The 18,646-nt window shown below is 38.9% G+C and overlaps 1 protein-coding gene across 1 annotated transcript; it reads left to right on the top strand.

The window, feature by feature from the left end:
• The first annotated feature begins 594 nt into the window (after positions 1-594).
• On the top strand, positions 595-15,866 carry LRRN2 (leucine rich repeat neuronal 2). Its single transcript, XM_072424726.1, has 2 exons — positions 595-795; positions 12,721-15,866. Exon 2 carries the CDS (start codon positions 12,887-12,889, stop codon positions 14,990-14,992), a length of 2,106 nt encoding a protein of 701 aa, XP_072280827.1. The 5' UTR covers positions 595-795; positions 12,721-12,886; the 3' UTR covers positions 14,993-15,866.
• The last annotated feature ends 2,780 nt before the right edge of the window (positions 15,867-18,646 follow it).

Here is an 18,646-nt window from a genome sequence, read left to right as displayed (position 1 = left end):
TGTTGTATTCTGTTGTTGTAACAGGTAAAATTAAAAAAAAGATTAAAAATTTTAAAAGTTTATAAGCTGTGTTATGTTTTGCGGCTCCAGACTATTTCTCCTAAGTGGAAGAGGAGGCAAAATGGCTCTGTGATAGTAAAGGTTTGCGACCCCTGCAATAAAGGGTGAAAAGGTCCACTTGTATGCATGGAATAATGTAGCAGCACCTTCATCTTGGGAATATTGTGTCGGTTCCAGGATAGTTTAAATATATAGCACAGCAATAACAAACTAAACTGTAAGACACAGCCTACTTTAATTTACTGTATATAGTATATTCATTTATATTAGGTTAGTTTAACAGAAAACACATTTTTACTAGTTAGAAAATAGGCCACATATAAATGTATCCACAATTTGTGCTACAGGTTGGCATGCAAAGCTTACAGCACAGTATCTTCAGAAACAGTTAAGGATTGCTGTCTGCTTGCCACTGGCTGGCATTGCCCCTACCTTTATCCTGCCTTTGTCTATATAATGGCAAATCAGTAGGTTGGAGATGGAGCCTGCCCCTCCTCCATTTCTTCCCTCCTTCTATGCACTGCTTCAGCATCCCACTCACATCTTCCAAAGAGAAGAGATGGAGTATACAGCCTGCAGTGCCAAGGAAAAAGGACAGTGTGGGTGTCAATGAAGACAGGATTTGGTATCAGGATTTGTAAGACTAGAGGTTTCATAAATCCACCTGCACATATTACAGATCCTTTCTATTTTGCAAGCAGAAAAGAGAGCCACTGCAGCTGTAAGAATCCAAAGGTAACTATCCAATATAAAAATGTCAGTGGTATATTTAATGGCTAGTAAATATGATATTTTGTGTGCGATTTAGAATGTCTAGAGCAAATGTTCACCAGTCTATGAAAAAAATATTTTATGAAAGACAATCAGGCCTTGTTTTTAGCAGCATATGAGAAGCTACCATGCAACAGAAGCTTTCTTTGGTTTTAAAGAAGGAAATATATACAAATACATAATAAATATACCATATAACATTTTACCAATGTAAATTACAATTTAAGTGCTTTTGTGTGTACAAAGCTAGCTATGATGTTACATTAGTAGTGCATCTAAAGAAGCTTTCTTTATTATTATTATTATCTGTGGTTGGAATTGTAAGCATCAGAAAATATGTTCACAGAACATTGCTGTGTGGTGTTTTTTTGTTACATATTTATATTACCAAGACTAGCATTTGACAACCTGTAATGAAAACATGCATCTTATTTGCCTTATTCATATGAAATGGTATATTCTTTGGTGTGGTTAATTCATCTTTTCCTATTTGTACTTGTGATGATGATATGGGAGCATCCTACATTTATTGGAGACATGAAAAATACAAATGCACATATAATTTAAATGGAGAATACATAATCCTGATGTATTTTCCCTGTAACATAAGAGGTCTTGCCTTCCATGCATTGGGATGTCACTGTACAACCTGCGTGACATAAAGTGGTGCCACATGTTGCAGGCCTCCATATTTGTCAGACATTTACAGCATATTATTATCAGCTAATCCTAGAAGCCTGCAAAGTATGATGCAATGTGCAAAAAAAGCATGCTCAAAGCTTATATTTCAAAAAGCAGGATTTTCATAACTAGAAATCAACATTTTTTTTGTCATGTTCCTAAAACTGACATGTTGTATACAAAAAAAAATATAAGAAATATCAATAATGTGCTTCTATTGAAAAACACGGATTTGTATTGTGAGGGAAATTTTTTCCTGTCAGTTTTAACAAATATTTTTTTGTTACACATGTTTTACTAGCCATTTATGTTCCTTTCATATCATCACTTTGTATATCATGTTTTAATAGTATCTTTCTATTCTACTTCATTTATACATCAGGTTCCTGTCTTCATTCTGTACATATTTCAAATAAACATTTGAAATGAAAACTGCATAATGTATTTGCATGTAGTCTGTCATGACAAAGGCTGTACATGAATATATACATATCTGTTGTCCTGGCTCTCTGCCCTGACAGGCCTCATTTGATAGCTGTTTCCATGGAAACGGCACATTTTCTATCTTCAATTTCTGTGACAGGTCTGATGGTTTCTCAATGCTGTGTGAGACACATTCAGCACAAGATGGAGCTACCCTCTCTTAGATTATCATGGCTATGTTCAATTTTTACCATTGCTGCCGTCTTTTATCTGCTTTTTTTGCACATTGTATCATTAGCATTCATGGTAACTAAGAATTAGTTGTCAAATTGCCTTCACTGTTTGAAATGGAGGCAGCAATCACAGGAAAGGAACTTCATTTAGAAAAACTGCACACACAGGGATTTTAAAAAAAGCAAGTGTGAAGTCACAGCCCTCTATGGTATGGTTATGATTATGGCAAGGGTGTATATACTTTAAGGCATCACATTACAGTATATGTAAGAAATATATAGCAAAATGAGCTACAATGTGAGCATACTAAGCATTAGTGCTGCAGCTTACTGATATCCTAAACTTACTACAACTATGGTTAAATATTTTTCCTGATTCAGAAAATACATTATAAAGTTTGAGGTAAAGTTTACTGCGAATCATTTCTCATTGGCTGGAATTGAACCATATGTTTTGTGTCTTGCAGTCCACAGACATAAAGTCAATGAAAGTCAAGTTCCAGTAACAAAGCAAAACTAAATCAGTGGGGGCTCAAGAGAGAATTATTTGGCCAATAAAGTTAAAAACAGAACTTGTGTGTGATGTCTGTTCTTAGAAGGGATCTTTGAATTAAAGTGTATGTCAAGCAAAAAACCTTGGATAGAATTGGAAAAGATTAGATTTCCTATTAGGTTTTTATTTCTACCCAAGACGCTATGAGGAACTTGCTGGGACCAATTTAAATGAGACAATTTAGCCTTCATTCTTTAGGGCTTCTCCATGATCCTAAAGCTTTTACAGGGTCACCTTTCAATACAGACAAGCAATGAGTATATGTGTATTCGGTAACAGTTAACATCCCCTTCTGTCCCCAGTTTAACCGCACAACTAGTTCAGGCTCCTGAATCGAAGTAATGCAACAGTAACAGAACCCAACCTTTAGCCAACAATGAATCATTTTGATATCTCAACATTACTTTATACACCAGTCTGTATGTCACTGGCTCCCTACACCATCCAGTAATCCATTTACTCCGTGATTTACCCTAGCTTAATCCACCTATACAGCATACTGTATTACACTTATACTATGTACACTGTCCTCCACATCACTTACTTAGTACACTATCCTTTGTAAATGTCACATATTCTGTACACCATACTTTATGTCACTTACTTTGTATTCTTTTCTATAAATCACATACTCTACTGCCTGCTGACTTCATAGAGATACCTGGGATGATCAACTTTGTTGAAGTATGTAACCACAATGCAATGACTGCTTTCTTAGATAACCTTAGTTTCTAACTCTTGGGAAGCCCAATAAAAATTTCCTCGATAAAAAGGTACTTCTAGCTATACTTCCAGCAACTTTGTTAAAAAGAATTTATTATCCTGGGTTCTCTCACCAGGTCATAACACTTTGCTCTCCTTGGTGAAACCATGTATCTTTGTTCCGTATCCCTTCTTCATGTTGTTTGCACTTGGCTTGTATTCTAAACTATTCTATTTCTAGTGAGTCTCTGTTATGCAATTGGGTGTCTGAAGCCTGGACCCAGTTTTGCTTTGTGAAATTTTACCGTTGTACTAACAATCTTCCAAAGCTGCTCTGTCTGATTGCTTCTGTGTACCCAACATTTTTCTGAGTGATCCCTGTTCCTGTTCCTCAGTTATTCTATTTGGCTCTGTTTTTCTGTTTCTGCCAATTCCGTTTGTGAAGCTTGTTGTTAAGCTTGTCATATAGCTAGGTGAACTTACTTAATACTTTGTATTGCCACAGTGTGTGCACGATGTGTGTTCGCACACATGAATGGTTTTCTGTCTCTGTTCATCCAGCTCTGGGCCATTCTGGGCTATGTTTGCTACCTGCTGTTTGTTATATTATCTTGACCTTTTTTACCACCCTGTTAGCAGTTTCTTACTGCTGGCATTGGCCCAGGAGCAGAAAACCACAAGTCAGCACATTTGTAATTGAATGGGCGCAGTTAGGGTACCGTGTCCATGTAGACATTCTTCTGCAACCCAAATACAACCACAAGATCAAAATATTTGTAGGGACCAGGCATTACCAGGTCCTGATTCTATTTAAAGGACCCTTATTTCTACTTGTAGGGGACCTACTCTGGGGACTGGAAGTTGTGTTGGGACTAGGTAAGAAAAAGAGGAGCCTGGGTGGAGACTTAGAGCTGTAATTTAATGTATGCATGAAGGCTGTTGATTGTCAATTGTAAAAAGACAGAGGACCAGGAGCCCACAAATAATGCAGCATCAGGATTCAAGCAGAGACAAGTGCAGACTACAGAGCCAGAGGTCAATTTATGGGCAATCAGTCCACCAGACAGGGTATTTAAGGGCAAAGACAAAAGCAGATTTGGAATCACAGGCAGAAGGGCAGTCCAGGGAGCATACACTTACGATATCAGAAACAGACATGTCAGCAACAGCACCTCTAATAAAAAGTACATCAGTAGCAGGTTAGCCCAGCTTAACATTACAAACAGACACTGGTGTCTGTGAGCAGAAAGACTATAAAGTCCTAGCAGCCAATGGCAGCACAGGATGGAGCCAGGAACTAATCTGCTCCTAAAATCCTCTTCAGCTGTGTATAGTCTCAGTGTGTTTGCTGGGGATGCCAAGAAAATACATCTCAGGCTGTACGGTTAAGGGGAGACAGGAGATGCTCTTATTTCCTTGTTCTTCTTGCTGCTGCAAGTGACATCACTGGACAGAATAAATTAAGGAGAGATACTGCAGCGGCACACAGCACGGGATTGCCGGCACTATTAGCATATGATTGTTTTTTTCTGTATAGTTTCCATAGTTGTACACTGGGAATTCTGTCTAGGAGACTTGTGTAAAATAAATTCTTGTCAAAGTTTGTTTCTGTAAAAGGTAAAACAAATTGTCTCTGTTCTAATTGCACTTTTTGTCAATCTATTTGGCTGTTCTTCGTGCAACTACTACCATATTGCTCTTTTTCACTTTGTAGTATGTTACAACATGTCCAGCCATCGCTAATTTTTACAAAAAGCCCCCTTCCAAACGATTATGGGACAGATGTTACTTCAGCAGACTGTCAGTGGAATGTTCATCTGACTATGCATTTGTGGTCCTGTAAACATGGGCAGTGGTTTGTTATTTGTATGAAACAGTGGATGAATCTAGTGGCAAAAAGTGAAACAGACTGATTTGTGGTACCACCTAGCATTTTACAAAATTAGCTTGTGATATCACACCTCTTGTTCTCCTCATCTTCTTCCTTTTCTAGGCTCACTACCTTTACATTGTTAACCACAACATCTTACAAACCTCCAAATAATTTATTGCCTTTTCCAAGAAAAAAGTTCATATCCTGTGCTTAACTGCTCCACATAGGACTAGAGCTTCTTAGGGGCTATATAGGCCAAAGCTGAAATTTGTTTGCCACCCAAAATGATAAATTGGAAAATCTAAGACCCTCTGTCTGTTCTGTGAAGTCTGCCTAATTTTTTTTGTCAGCAATACCCTTCCAACCCTACCCTGGCTATTATGCCTGACCTTTCAGGCATGTAGGTGATGCTGCATTTTGGTACCTTGGACTAATTGAACTAAACACATTAAGGTCAATATTGTATTGCTGGTTTACAGTTGCATGCTCTAATTTTTACATACAGTAACAATGCCTAATTTAAGTAAAATTTATGCTGCTAACTTGATATCCTTTTTATCTTTACTAACCCATAAAATGACCATTTCTTATTTTGTAAAACTATGAGCAGGATTTAGGGATCCCAGAGTGCTATGACTCCAAAGTCTATACCATTTTGTAATTACCTAGCTAAATATATAATTGGTCTTTTCCTTTTAAGACAAAGCAAAGATACACAAAAGAATAGGTATACTGTTTTGAGTGTTGTAAGGGTATGTTGGCCAATCAGAGCCATCTGCAGTGAGTGTGTAGGTGTCATCTGTGACTCAAGCCTGATTTATTTTAATAATAGTGAGCCAGGTCATGCTCTCAGCGTATAGATGGATGTAATCTCAGTCTTCTCCCACTGTGCTGAAAACCCTTTCTGATAAGACCCTTGTAGCAGAGCAAGCTATTACTGTGCCATTGTTATTTCATAGACAGTCAGTAGAGTATAGATTCCTTGATCCTCAGGAATAGTGCCAACCCCGGAACCCACATTATCTCTGACTACGTTTAAAGCTCTGCATATGACTGGTGCCTGTGGCATAAAAAATATTAAAGTTTCTGTGGGACTTTAGTTCTGCCTAGTTTTGCTTTTCAGGTTGCACCCAGTGATTAGGTTTTAAATATTAGGAAAACTAATATAAAACCACTAAAATACTACCTCCCTGTGACACTAGGGGGTTAGCACTTGCAGCAAATACACAGAGAAGTTTGTATCATGTAACAGTCTCTTTATTTTGTTCAATAATAAAATAGTTTTCTTCAGCAATTTAATTCAACAAAAACATATAGGCAGCTTACATCAGCTGGTGTGGAGTGCGAGTCCTCAGAGTCCATGGAACAAACTTTAAACTAAAGCAAGGTCCCATAGTACATAAAAGTAAATCAGATAATCAGCATCAACAGTTTTTTCAAAAACACAGCTTCAGGTTTAGTCTCAAACACAAAAAACGTTAACCATGAGAGAAGGTATCAAAACATATACTGTATACTATAAATAAATATATATATATATATATATATATATATTGTATATATAATCACACACTGTTACGTACTGTATGTTCTGATTAGAGATGAGCGAGAAGGCCTCTGACAGTCTTGCGAAAATTTCCTTGAACTTCCGATGGGTCCGCAAAATTTCGGCAAAACCGATTTTGCGAATTCCAATAAAGTCAATGGGCCGACTTTAAACATTATTAGGAAAGCCCCTATACATGTTAGAACCACCAAATTGTCAGACATTGTGGTTTTCCGGAAAATAGCAGGCAAAGTGAAACCAGGCAAATAGGATTTTTGCGTGATGGACAGCATCCAGAAGGCAGCATAAACCTTAGGACATTGAGAAAGGGTGAACTCAACCCACTAGCAACAGTCTCTGCTGTCAAAAGAGCAGAAGAATGCGTTGCTATTTATTGTATGCACCCTTATTTAATTTATAAAGCTGCATAATTTGTTTACGCTATATAAATCCTGTTTATTAATAATTATAATAATAATAATAATAATAATTGCTAGCTGGCATCATGACCTAGATGATATGTGTTAGGAATGCCACCTATAAAGTTGTGGTTTTCCAGAAAATGGCAGGCAAAGTGACAGCAGGCAAATAGGATTTTTGCGTGATGGACAGCATCCAGAAAGCAGCATAAACATTAGGACTTTGAGAAAGGGCGAACTCAACCCACTAGCAACAGTCTCTGCTGTCAAAACAGCAGAAGAATGCATTGCTATTTAATGTACGCACCCCTATTTAATTTTTTGTTTATACTATATAAATCTTGTTTATTTATAATAATAACTGCTAGCTGGCATCATGACCTAGATGACGTGTTATGAATGCCACCCATAAAATTGTGGATAAGTAGCGCGGTGACATTAGGCAAAAGGATGGAGGACCAGAGACAGAGCGTGGGTCAGCGAGAGCAGTAGCAGTGCCTGGTCTCTGGTCAGGCATCGTCAAAGCCACCTAGAAGTGTATAATTTTAGTAAATGGAGTACGGACAGGCAGCAGCAGCAGCAGTAGGAGGGGGAGGCGGTGGGCCTTTAGACGGAGTGGGGACCGCATTGGTAAGTGGCATCTAGAGCTGGGTGTAGTGCATTGACAATGCCACCCACCCAGCAGTGTGTAATACAATTTTAGTGAATGGAGTACCGACAGGCGGCAGCAGCAGCAACAGCAGGAGGAGGAGGCGGTGGGCCCTGGGAAAGAGCGGAGACTGCTTTGGTAACTGGTATCTAGAGCTGGGTGTAGTACATCATCAATGCAACTCAAAAGTGTACAGTTTTAGTGAATGGAGTAGACAGGCAGCAGCAGCAACATCAGGAGGAGGAGGTGGTGGGCCCTGAGACGGAGCAGTGACCGCATTGGTAACTGGCATCTAGAGCTGGGTGTAGTGCATCATCAATGCCACCCAGAAGTGTAAAATTTAATGAATGGGGTACTGACAGGCGGCAGCAGCAGCAACAGGAGGAAGGGGTGGGCCCTAAGAGGCGGGGCGTGGACCGCATTTGTAACTGGCATCTAGAGCTAGGTGTAGTGCATTGACAATGCCACCCACCCAGAAGTGTGTAATACAATTTTAGTGAATGGAGTACCGACTGGCAGCAACAGCAGGAGGAGGCAGTGGGCACTGAGACGGTTCAGGGAACGCATTAGTAACTGGCATCTAGAGCTGGGTGTAGTGCATTGACAATGCCACCCACCCAGAAGTGTGTAACACAGTTTTACTGAACGGAGTATTGACAGGCGGCAGCAACAACAGCAGGAGGCGGTGGGCCCTGAGAAGGAGCGGGGAACGCATTGGTAACTGGTATCTAGAGCTGGGTGTAGTGCATTGACAATACCACCAACCTAGAACTGTGTAATATAATTTTAGTGAATGGAGCACTGACAAGCGGCAGCGGCAACATCAGGAGGAAGAGGCGGTGGGCCCTGAGACGGAGCGTGGACGGCATTGGTACCTGGCATCTAGAGCTGGGTGTAATGCATCATCAATGCCATCCAGAAGTGTACAAGTTTAGTAAATGGAGTACTGACGGGCAGAAGCAGCAACAGGAGGAGGAGGAGGCGGTGGGCCCTAAAACTGAGCATGGACCGCACTGGTAACTGACATCTAGAGCTGGGTTTAGTGCATCGTCAATGCCACCCAGAAGTGTACAATTTGAGTGAATGGAGTACTGACAGGGAGCAGCAGCAACAGTAGGAGGAGGCAGTGGGCACTGAGACGGTTCGGGGAACGCATTGGTAACTGGCATCTAGAGCTGGGTGTAGTGCATTGACAATGCCACCCACCCAGAAGTGTGTAACACAATTTTAATGAATGGAATATTGACAGGCGGCAGCAACAACAGCAGGAGGCGGTGGGCTCTGAGAAGGAGCGTGGACCGCATTGGTAACTGGCATCTAGAGCAGGGTGTAGTCTATCGTCAATGCCACCCAGAAGTGTGTAATACAAATATCTGAAATTTGTGAAGGTCCAGACCAAGATGTTTTGTGCGCCAGCACTGTTGCTGTGGTCTGTGGTCTTGGACGAGGTAGGAAGGTAGCCAATATTGCTAGTTTGCATCATGAAGTGGATGACATGAATGCCAACCCTCAATCTTACAATACTTAGCTGAAAAATTAGGCAAAAGCAATGGTACCTACAATTGTGGCAGTACTGAGGGTTTTCATCTGCAGTTTGTTGGCCTCCCGGAAGCAGCAGAAATGTAAAGTATATTGCTAGCTGGCACAATAGCAAGCATGACATTGCCGATGAATACCACGCCTGGACCTTGCGATAGCTAGCAGAAAAAAATCAACGGAGGCAGGCTCAGCTGACGGAAAATCCTCCCTTCCTTGGCCTCCACTTTTGGATGTGTGCGGTCTGCTGCCACTACTGCTGCTGCCGCCGCTACAGGTGGGTAAAGTGGAGGCAGTGTTGAATGTGTGTAATTCATTCCCTGTGTGGAATGTGATGCACGGAACTCCTCACACAGCCGGTCGCGTAGTATTCTGTTCAGGCAGGACCTTTTCTTTTTCTTGCGCTGGGTTAGGTAGAATCTGTGACATTTTGTCTTTGTAGCAGTGATCCAGAAGGGTGGCCAGCCAGTAATCATCCCGGTTTTTGATGCTGCAAAAGCGGGGGTCACTCCGAAGGCATTGCAACATGTGGACACATATGAAAGAGGGGTTCCCTGGGCTCATCCTCCTCCTGTCCCTCAGTAGGCGCCAAAACAATAAGTGAAGAGTATGACGGTGACATTCAACTCCATAGTGCACAGCTGCGTCTACCACTCATCTTTTACTTATTTGGGCAAAAATTCACCTGTACCAAACTGTTTCTTTGGTAAAGAGGAACAGGTATAAAACACTAAAAAGGACAGAAATGTTTTTGTGGTAAATAGCAAGAGGTATTAAACACAGAAATATCTGTATTTTTTATATAGTAGGACAGATTTTTTTTTCCAAACTGTTTTCTTTGGTAAATAGCAAGAGGTATCAAACACTGAAATATCTGTATTTTTTATAGTACAACAGAAATTTTTCTGTACCAAACTCTGTTCCTTGGTAAATAGCAAGAGGTATCAAAGACTGAAATATATGTATTTTATTTATAGTGGGACAGAACTTTTTCTGTAGCAAACTGGCTTTTTTTGCTAAAAAACAGAACAACAGAAATTTATTTTTTACCAAACAGACTTCTTTGGTAAATAGCAAGAGGTATAACACACGGAAATATCTGTATGTTTTTTAGAGTAGGACAGAAATTTTTCTGTAGCAAACTGGCTTTTTTTGCTAAATAGCAAGAATCATCAAAGACTGAAATATCTGCATTTTTTTAGATTAGGACAGACATTTTTCTGTAGCAAGCTGGCTTTTTTGCTAAATAGCAAGAAATATCAAAGACTGAAATATCTGTATTTTTTGAGAGTAGGACAAAAATTTTTCTGTAGAATACTGGCTTCTTTGGTACATAGGACCAGGTAGCATTAAAAACTGCTAATTCTGTATATATATACAGATATACAGAAGGCTCCTAACCTGTCCCTCACAATCCACATCTGTTCCTGCAAATGATTTTCCCTCGTTTGTTCGGCAAGAACACGACCTTATGGCGAATCACAGGGCTGTTCTCGCTTAAATGTTCGGTAAGTGAAAAAGGCCTGATTCACCATGGGATCGAACTTACAAATCTAGCTTGCTCATCCCTACGGTAGTTCTGATACCTTCCCTCGTGGTTAGCGGGGTTTTTTTGTGCTACAGTAGCTCTTCTGTGTTTTGTGTTACAGTAGCTTTTCTGTAGGATAAGACAAGAAGGACTAGCCCCCCCCCCATTCATATGAATGAGCCCTGGGCATCAATGACCCTGTTTTCAGTTTACTAGTTGTCCTTCTTTGGGCAATTTTTGGTAGGTACTAACTACTGTATACTGGAAATCCCCAGAAGTTTTGCCCTTCTCAGGACACTCTCTGTTCTATTCACCTAGGCACCACAATTTTAGATTCTTACAATTGCCCATACAATATTCATGCTTTGAACACATCACCCTCAAGAACTGACTGTAAATTTACTTGCTGCCTAATATATCACCTTTTGACAGATGCCATTGTAACAATCAACTTGTATCATCAGTTATTCCTTTCAGCTGCCAGTCGTTTTATTGTTTTGACTGTCCTGTTGTTATGACATTGCCTAATACATAAAGGTTAATTTTGTGGATATGTACCATACCAAAACTATGGTAAATAGTAAAAGTTCTAAAAGTGTCTCTCACAAGGAAACACAAGGTACAGATGAAAACATTGCACATTTACATAATTTGAAATTTGCAAACTATGTTCATATTTTTTACAAGTTTGATGCACTGACACTATATTAAAAATAACGGGTTATAGAATCAGAAATTTACAGAAATCATATATACATTGGCAAGCTTTGCATTTTTAACATCTCAAAAACTCCTCTTTAAAAACCTTTTTTTCTCAGCACTATCCTTTTGAGACTGAAACAACATCTCTGGCCAAACTTAACATGTCTGTTACTTGCTTGTTCATTACCATGGCAACAAATGCAATGTTCTCTGGAAAAAGTGGGCCAAAGAAGAAAAGCATTAGCCTGTGGGGGCGATGCAGAGAGTTCAAGAGAAGGATGCAAACACTCATACATAGATACACACATTCATACACACACTGAGACAAGAGGAAAACTGAATATAAAAATATAGGGAGAAAAAGGCATGTGATTAAAGATGGGTAATGAAATAACAAACCTCAACAATACAGACCTTATCATGGACTACCAAATTTGCAGTTAATAGCGCATAAAATGCAGACTTTCGAAGTGAACTGTGCTGTAAAAATAAAAAAAATTGTAGGTAGGCAGGTTGTTCATTGCAGAAGGGACAGGCAATGTCACTGCTATAATAAAATAAACTTTGCAGTTGGTTTACGTACACTCACCTCTCCTTGCCTAATCACAGGTACTAGCATCTTTAACCAGTCTTTGGAAGGTTAAGGATTTTTAGGTATTTTGATTGGTCAGGCATTCTAGGTATGTTAGGGTCATACACTGAATTGAACATGCTCAGTGTACATTATAGAAAATATTGTAAACAGAGAGATAAGTTCATTTTAGTGCAGACATCATCTGTCTCTTCTGCAATGACTTTCCTGCAACAGTTTTAGGGCTTTTGGATGTCTACACAAGGCATGCTTTCACATGCAACATGTACAAAACTATTTAAATTTACATCAAATCTTATGGCAAGATAGCTGTTAAAATTATTGTTCTGGTTACATGGCCCATAAGCGTTTAAAAAGAAGAGATGTAGAAAAATGTATTTGAAATTAGATATAAAATAAACAAGTTATCCCTTAGAACATTATATTAACAATATTACTTTTACTCTTTACAGATTACCTCAACAGTTAAAGGAGCCAATTATGTTTTTAAAGACACACAAGGCAAGGGAGCACTGGACTGTTGGAAGGCATTTGCAGACAAAGATACCGGCTTATCATCTGTTCTGGATTTGCCCTTTGCCACATTATAAGTAAATCAAGTGTCTCTACAGTTGATTTATGTGGAAGGTTTTTCTTAACGATCCTTTTGACTGCAGAATGAGACTTCTTGTGGTGGAAATAATCTTAATTTGGGCATATTCAGCTCAAGCAGGAATACCAGCTGTGCCATGGAGGGTGCAGTGTCCTTCACAGTGTGTATGCCAGATACGTCCTTGGTACACTCCAAGGTCAGCCTACAGAGAAGCCAATACTGTAGACTGTAATGACCTTTTTGTTTCATCTGTTCCAAATGCTCTGCCTGCTGGAACACATACACTTCTTCTGCAGAGTAACAATATTGCACACTTGGAGTTGCAGGAGTTGGATTATTTGGTAAACCTGACAGAGTTGGACCTGTCTCAAAATAGCTTCACCCACATCGGAGACTTTAAAGCCAGAGATCTACCAAACCTTGTAAGCCTTCACCTTGAAGAAAATCAGCTGGAAAGCCTACCTGATAATAGTTTTTTTGGACTTGAGAGTCTGGAAGAATTGTATCTGAACCATAACCAGTTGTCTGTAATATATCCCCAAGCTTTCTCAGGACTAAAGCGTTTATTGCGCCTGCATTTAAACTCCAATTTATTGACAAGGTTAGATAGTGAATGGTTTAAAGAAATGCCAGCCCTTGAAGTATTGATGGTTGGTGGCAATATGGTAAGCTCAATACTGGATATGAATTTTGAGTCATTGTTCAATTTAAGAAGCCTTGTTTTGGCAGGAATGGGGCTTAAGGACATTTCGGAATATGCTCTAGAAGGTTTACAGAAGTTAGAAAGCCTCTCTTTCTATGACAATAAACTTAACAAGGTACCCAAGGAGGCCTTGCAAAGAGTGCCCAACTTGAAGTTTTTGGATCTGAATAAGAACCCATTGAGCAGAATTAAGCAAACAGATTTCGAAAATATGGTTCAGCTAAAGGAGCTGGGTTTAAACAGCATGGAAGAATTAGTGTCTATTGATGAAATGGCTTTAGTGAATCTGCCAGAACTGACAAAACTGGAAGTCACAAACAATCCTAAACTGTCCTTTATTCATCCCCGAGCCTTCCAGAAACTTCCCCGCATGGAAACATTGATGCTTAATAATAATGCTTTGAGTTCATTGCACAGAGAGACTGTTGAATCACTACCAAACCTGCAGGAGATTGCTATGCATGGCAATCCACTCAGATGTGATTGTGTTATTCGTTGGGTAAATGCAACAGCATCCCATGTACGTTTTATGGAGCCTCAATCAACATTGTGTGCTGAACCCCCAGAGTTAAGGCGCACTCAATTACGATTAGTTCCTTTTCGAGAGATGAGTGACCATTGTCTGCCCTTAATTCCTGTACCAACTTTTTCCCCACGCATACGTGCATCTAATGGTCAGAGTATCACACTGCACTGCCGAGCCCTTGCTGAACCAGAACCACAAATTTACTGGGTTACACCCTCTGGGGAAAGGCTTACAGTATCTGCAGACTGGGGTGGCTACAAAGTACAAGAGGAAGGAACACTAGAAATACAGGTAGTGTCATCAGCACATGCAGGTTTATACACATGTGTAGCTCAAAATCTGGTGGGGACAGATTACAAGAGTGTATTTCTTATAGTCAATCAGGTATATTCAACTAAAGACGACCCAGTTCAGCTGCAAGTTGGAGAAGTTGGTGAGCGTCATTTCTTGCTTTCCTGGATTCCACCTCTTAATGCACTTGGATGGAGTCTCCGCTGGAGTTGCCTAACACCTGGTGCCAGTGTGGAGCGAGCAAGACTCCCTGTAGGGTTGAACTCATACAATGTCACAAGACTGCTTCCAGGAGAGGAATGCAGAGTATGTCTTCGAGTTTCCATTCTTGGAGGCAGAGTGAGAACAGCTTGTGCTAGTGCTAGAACAAGGGACACTGGCACAGGTTATAAGCACAAAGGGCAAAAAGCTCTCACTGCCATAGCCTTTTGCTTATGTCTGGCTGTGATTGGGTTACTTGCACGCTATCGTCCTGGTAACAGAACAGACCCTACATCAACTTGGTCTCTCACTGGAAGAGTTATTTACCCACCCATAATACATCAGTGGGACAAGGACAAAAAGGAGGAATGTATCTCAGGCATCAGTGTGCCAGCAACCCCTCTGGGGTAATATATTTTTTCCTGGGTTTTTTCTGACACTTTCCCAGAGAACAAACTATGGATAGTAGTGCCTTGGAAGGGAAGTAAAGAAATTGCAGTGGAATGGATGTCAGGGAGACAGATATTGAGGCAAAATCAACATGGGTGCAGAAAACTGTACAGGGACACACAGGTAGGAAAGTACAAATAACATTTTTCATACTAGAAAACCTACAAATGTAATGAGAACTTGTGTAGTTGCACATATAAAGAACAAAGATCCTGCTATACACCTAGAAAGAAATCATATTGAAAAATGCATGAAAGACTGTTCTCAATGCAGATACCCAATTAACAAAGACACCATGCATTTTGTAAAGATACTGTCATAAAATATAGTGATATAAATATAAAAGAGGTGTATATGCTACAGAATGCTGTGACATTGTTGCTGTGTAGTGTTTTCTTTGACTCCAGATCTCTTGGGACTACAAAACAAAGGGTATCTCTCTTTTTAATTTGGTTAAAATAGAAACAATGCAAAAATATTAAGAACAGCTAACAATAGGCCTGCTTGATCAACTAATGGAAAAATCATTAGTGTGCAGAACTACCATCTAGAAGAAAGCCAACATGTTCCCCATATTTCAGTTCCAAAAAAAAGGAGAAGGTGTGGATTCAATTTTCAATGTATTTGGACTGTTTGACTTAAAAGGTAACTTGGACTTTGCAGAAGCAGGCAGCAAGACTCATCTTTAATTTCTTTCTCAACTAATATGTACAATTGTGGTTGTTATAATAAAGCTGTAAACAGCAAAACTGTCAGTTGTTCTATCAGAGATGGTTACAAAGCATCACGTTATATTTTAAAGAGTTCTAGACAAATTTCATAGGGGACAAAACATGAGCAAGCAACTTTGTAGCAGACTTTTATTACTGGACACAACAGTAATTTCCCTAAAGCTACCATTTAGCTTGCAAAGGGTATTTTCAGACCTGCCTCTGAAAAGGCAGCTAACATGAACCACGCAACTCTTAAAAAATCTTCTAAATCATGTTTTCTATGAAAACTTACACAGGTCAGGTATATTTATTTGTAAACACGCAATTGACAAAAGTAAAAAGAAAATATATTGACTGACTCCTAAAATGCTATTTGCCTGCTGCACCAGCTTTAATACTTTTGCACCACTGGCATAAATCAAGTATCAAGTCACTTGGTTTCTAATAGTGTAGAAACACCTTCTTTGTGTTTACATTGGGAAGAAAGTTAAGTTATTAGCGAAGCTTTGTGCTTTGTATGTCTAAACATTTTCACACACACATCAACTATTGCACATTGGACCTATACATTTGGAGAGAATATCTGCCAAATTTTGCAGTATTTTACAATATGTTTTTTTTTAGACACAAAGAAAAAATGTTGTACTTTTAGTTTTTCTCATTCCACATTCTTTTTTGGATTTGGCACAAATGTTAACTCAAGTTTTGGTGGCAGGAAATGTTGTCAATAGTTGAAGTCATTAAGTGTGGTATATAGGTTTCATAACACAAATTTTGCAATCACTTTATTGACTCTAAACCTCAAAGTGACCCTTTAACCCAAACTTTAAATATAACCTCAATTGGAATTAATAGGGCACGTATTAAAACAGTGAATACATTTTTACTTTTAGCCGGGAAAAATACCTGAAACTATTTTGTTAGCAGACCCTGTAATCCCCCTTTGGCAGAAATGCTCTGACTACTATTTAATATATTTTTATATGAATATATTTATTATTTATGGCATTACTAGTGACAAGTATATTGTTGACTGAAGATACAATGTAATAGAAGATTTGATACTTAAAAAAAAAAAGACGATTACTAGTGCCCAAATCATATGCCAAAAATGACATGCTCAAATGAAATGATCTGCACATTTTACTTGAGTCTCATTACTTAAAAGTGTAGAGGGAATATATTTGCTAAGGGTTGATTGATCAACAATAAAAACTTTTTGTGAGAAAAAAGGCAGCTACTACTACCGCTCACATCTCATGAGGCATAAGAAGAGGTCAGTCAAGTATTGATCCCAATGGAGGTTTGGAAAAAGAGTATATGCAGTAAAATAGTGCACTGTTGTTTCCATCCCTTTGGATATGAAACCTGAGTCTGGCAGGGACACTGGGAAAGAACTTTTTTTCTATACCACCAGGTGGCAAATGTTACGTTTTAAGTTTATACACTGCTGTCTGCATACTATATTATGAACAAATGTTCCATGTTTTTCTAGCATGTGTGGCAGTATAGTATTTCAATGGCAAAACAAAAATGGCTACCAGCTTTTTTTAGCATTATTTTATCATTCTAGATCGACATTTGGAAAGACAAATACAAAATTTACCATAAATGGGCTACAGTGCAGGCATAAAACGTCAAGTGTTGCCCTAAATTTGTCCCAAATCCTGAATGATTTTAACTTTTATGTAAAATATTTCAAAGCAATATGATATAAAAAAAGTTATAGTGACTAAAGGTAATGTGCCTAAAATTCAGTGACTGAATTTTAGAAGTATGATTTCTAAAAAAGGTCTAAAGAACAACTTAATCATCAACTTAACATCTTAATGTAAATCGTAAAGTACTTATAGGCATGTGCATATGCAGTTATGTAACATTCCAGATTCCAGTCTCTGTGTTTCACAGAACCATGGAAGAGGAGGTATGATGATGTGTGGGTGCTTTGCTGGTGACACTGTTTGTAACATGCCATTCCATCAGGTTTGCACTTAGTGGTACCATCATTTGTTTTTTTGTTTTTTTTTTTGCTCTTAGTGGTACCATCAACAGGACAGTGACTCACCTTCATCCTCGAAATATAAGTGATAAACAATGGAAAAAAAAAGTCAAAACAGTAAATCATAATATACTAAAAAAACAGCAAAAAACAAATGTCAAAATTCAGTCTGATGCAAAAACCTCAGAAAACCACTTTCATAAATGCTATCATCCTGGATGGTAGATATTTTCCTCCCTTCTTTAGGTCATGTGGCCTCTAAAAAAGGAGGTTTTGTACCATAAAAGAGTCCAGGATTTAGGTTTGGTGACCATTTTTATAAGGTTGTTACAGGGCATGTACTCTTGGATAGGAGGGAAGAATCTGGGTGGGCCTTCTGGCTGTACTGTACTGCAGTACAGCCAGGATTTTGGACTGGCCTGGCCTGGCAAGTATGTCTGGTGCTGACAGAAGGTCGGTACTAAGGAGAGAAACAAAAAGTCATGTGACCTACATCATCACAGCTCCATCCTACATATTTCACCTGAATGAGCATCAAGGTGAAGCCATGCCACATCTGTAGGTTATATACATCTATTAACTTTTTGTTGTCCAGACTTAAATCAAAGCATTACAAATCAAACCTTAATATATATATATATAACAGTAATTTGCAAAAATATTGGCACCCTTGTATTTATGTCACCACTTCTCCCAGAAAATTGTTGCAGTTGCAAATGCTTTGGTATTGTTATGTTTATTTTTTGTTGGCACCAGAAGAACATAAAAAAGCAGCGAAAAAAGATCTTAGACATTCCACACAAAACATCCAAAAATGGCCTGGATAAAGTCATTGGCACCCTCAACTTTATACTTGGTAGCACACCCTTTGGAAAAAACTGATGTTAATCGCTTTCTGTAACA

Source organism: Pyxicephalus adspersus, chromosome 1 (assembly GCF_032062135.1).
Source record: "Pyxicephalus adspersus chromosome 1, UCB_Pads_2.0, whole genome shotgun sequence".
Lineage (NCBI taxonomy): Eukaryota > Metazoa > Chordata > Amphibia > Anura > Pyxicephalidae > Pyxicephalus > Pyxicephalus adspersus.
This window is presented reverse-complemented; position numbering and strand designations above follow the sequence as displayed.

Coding starts and splice junctions, on each gene's coding strand:
- LRRN2 (XM_072424726.1), top strand. CDS start 12,887: ATGTGGAAGGTTTTTCTTAACGATCCTTTTGACTGCAGAATGAGACTT.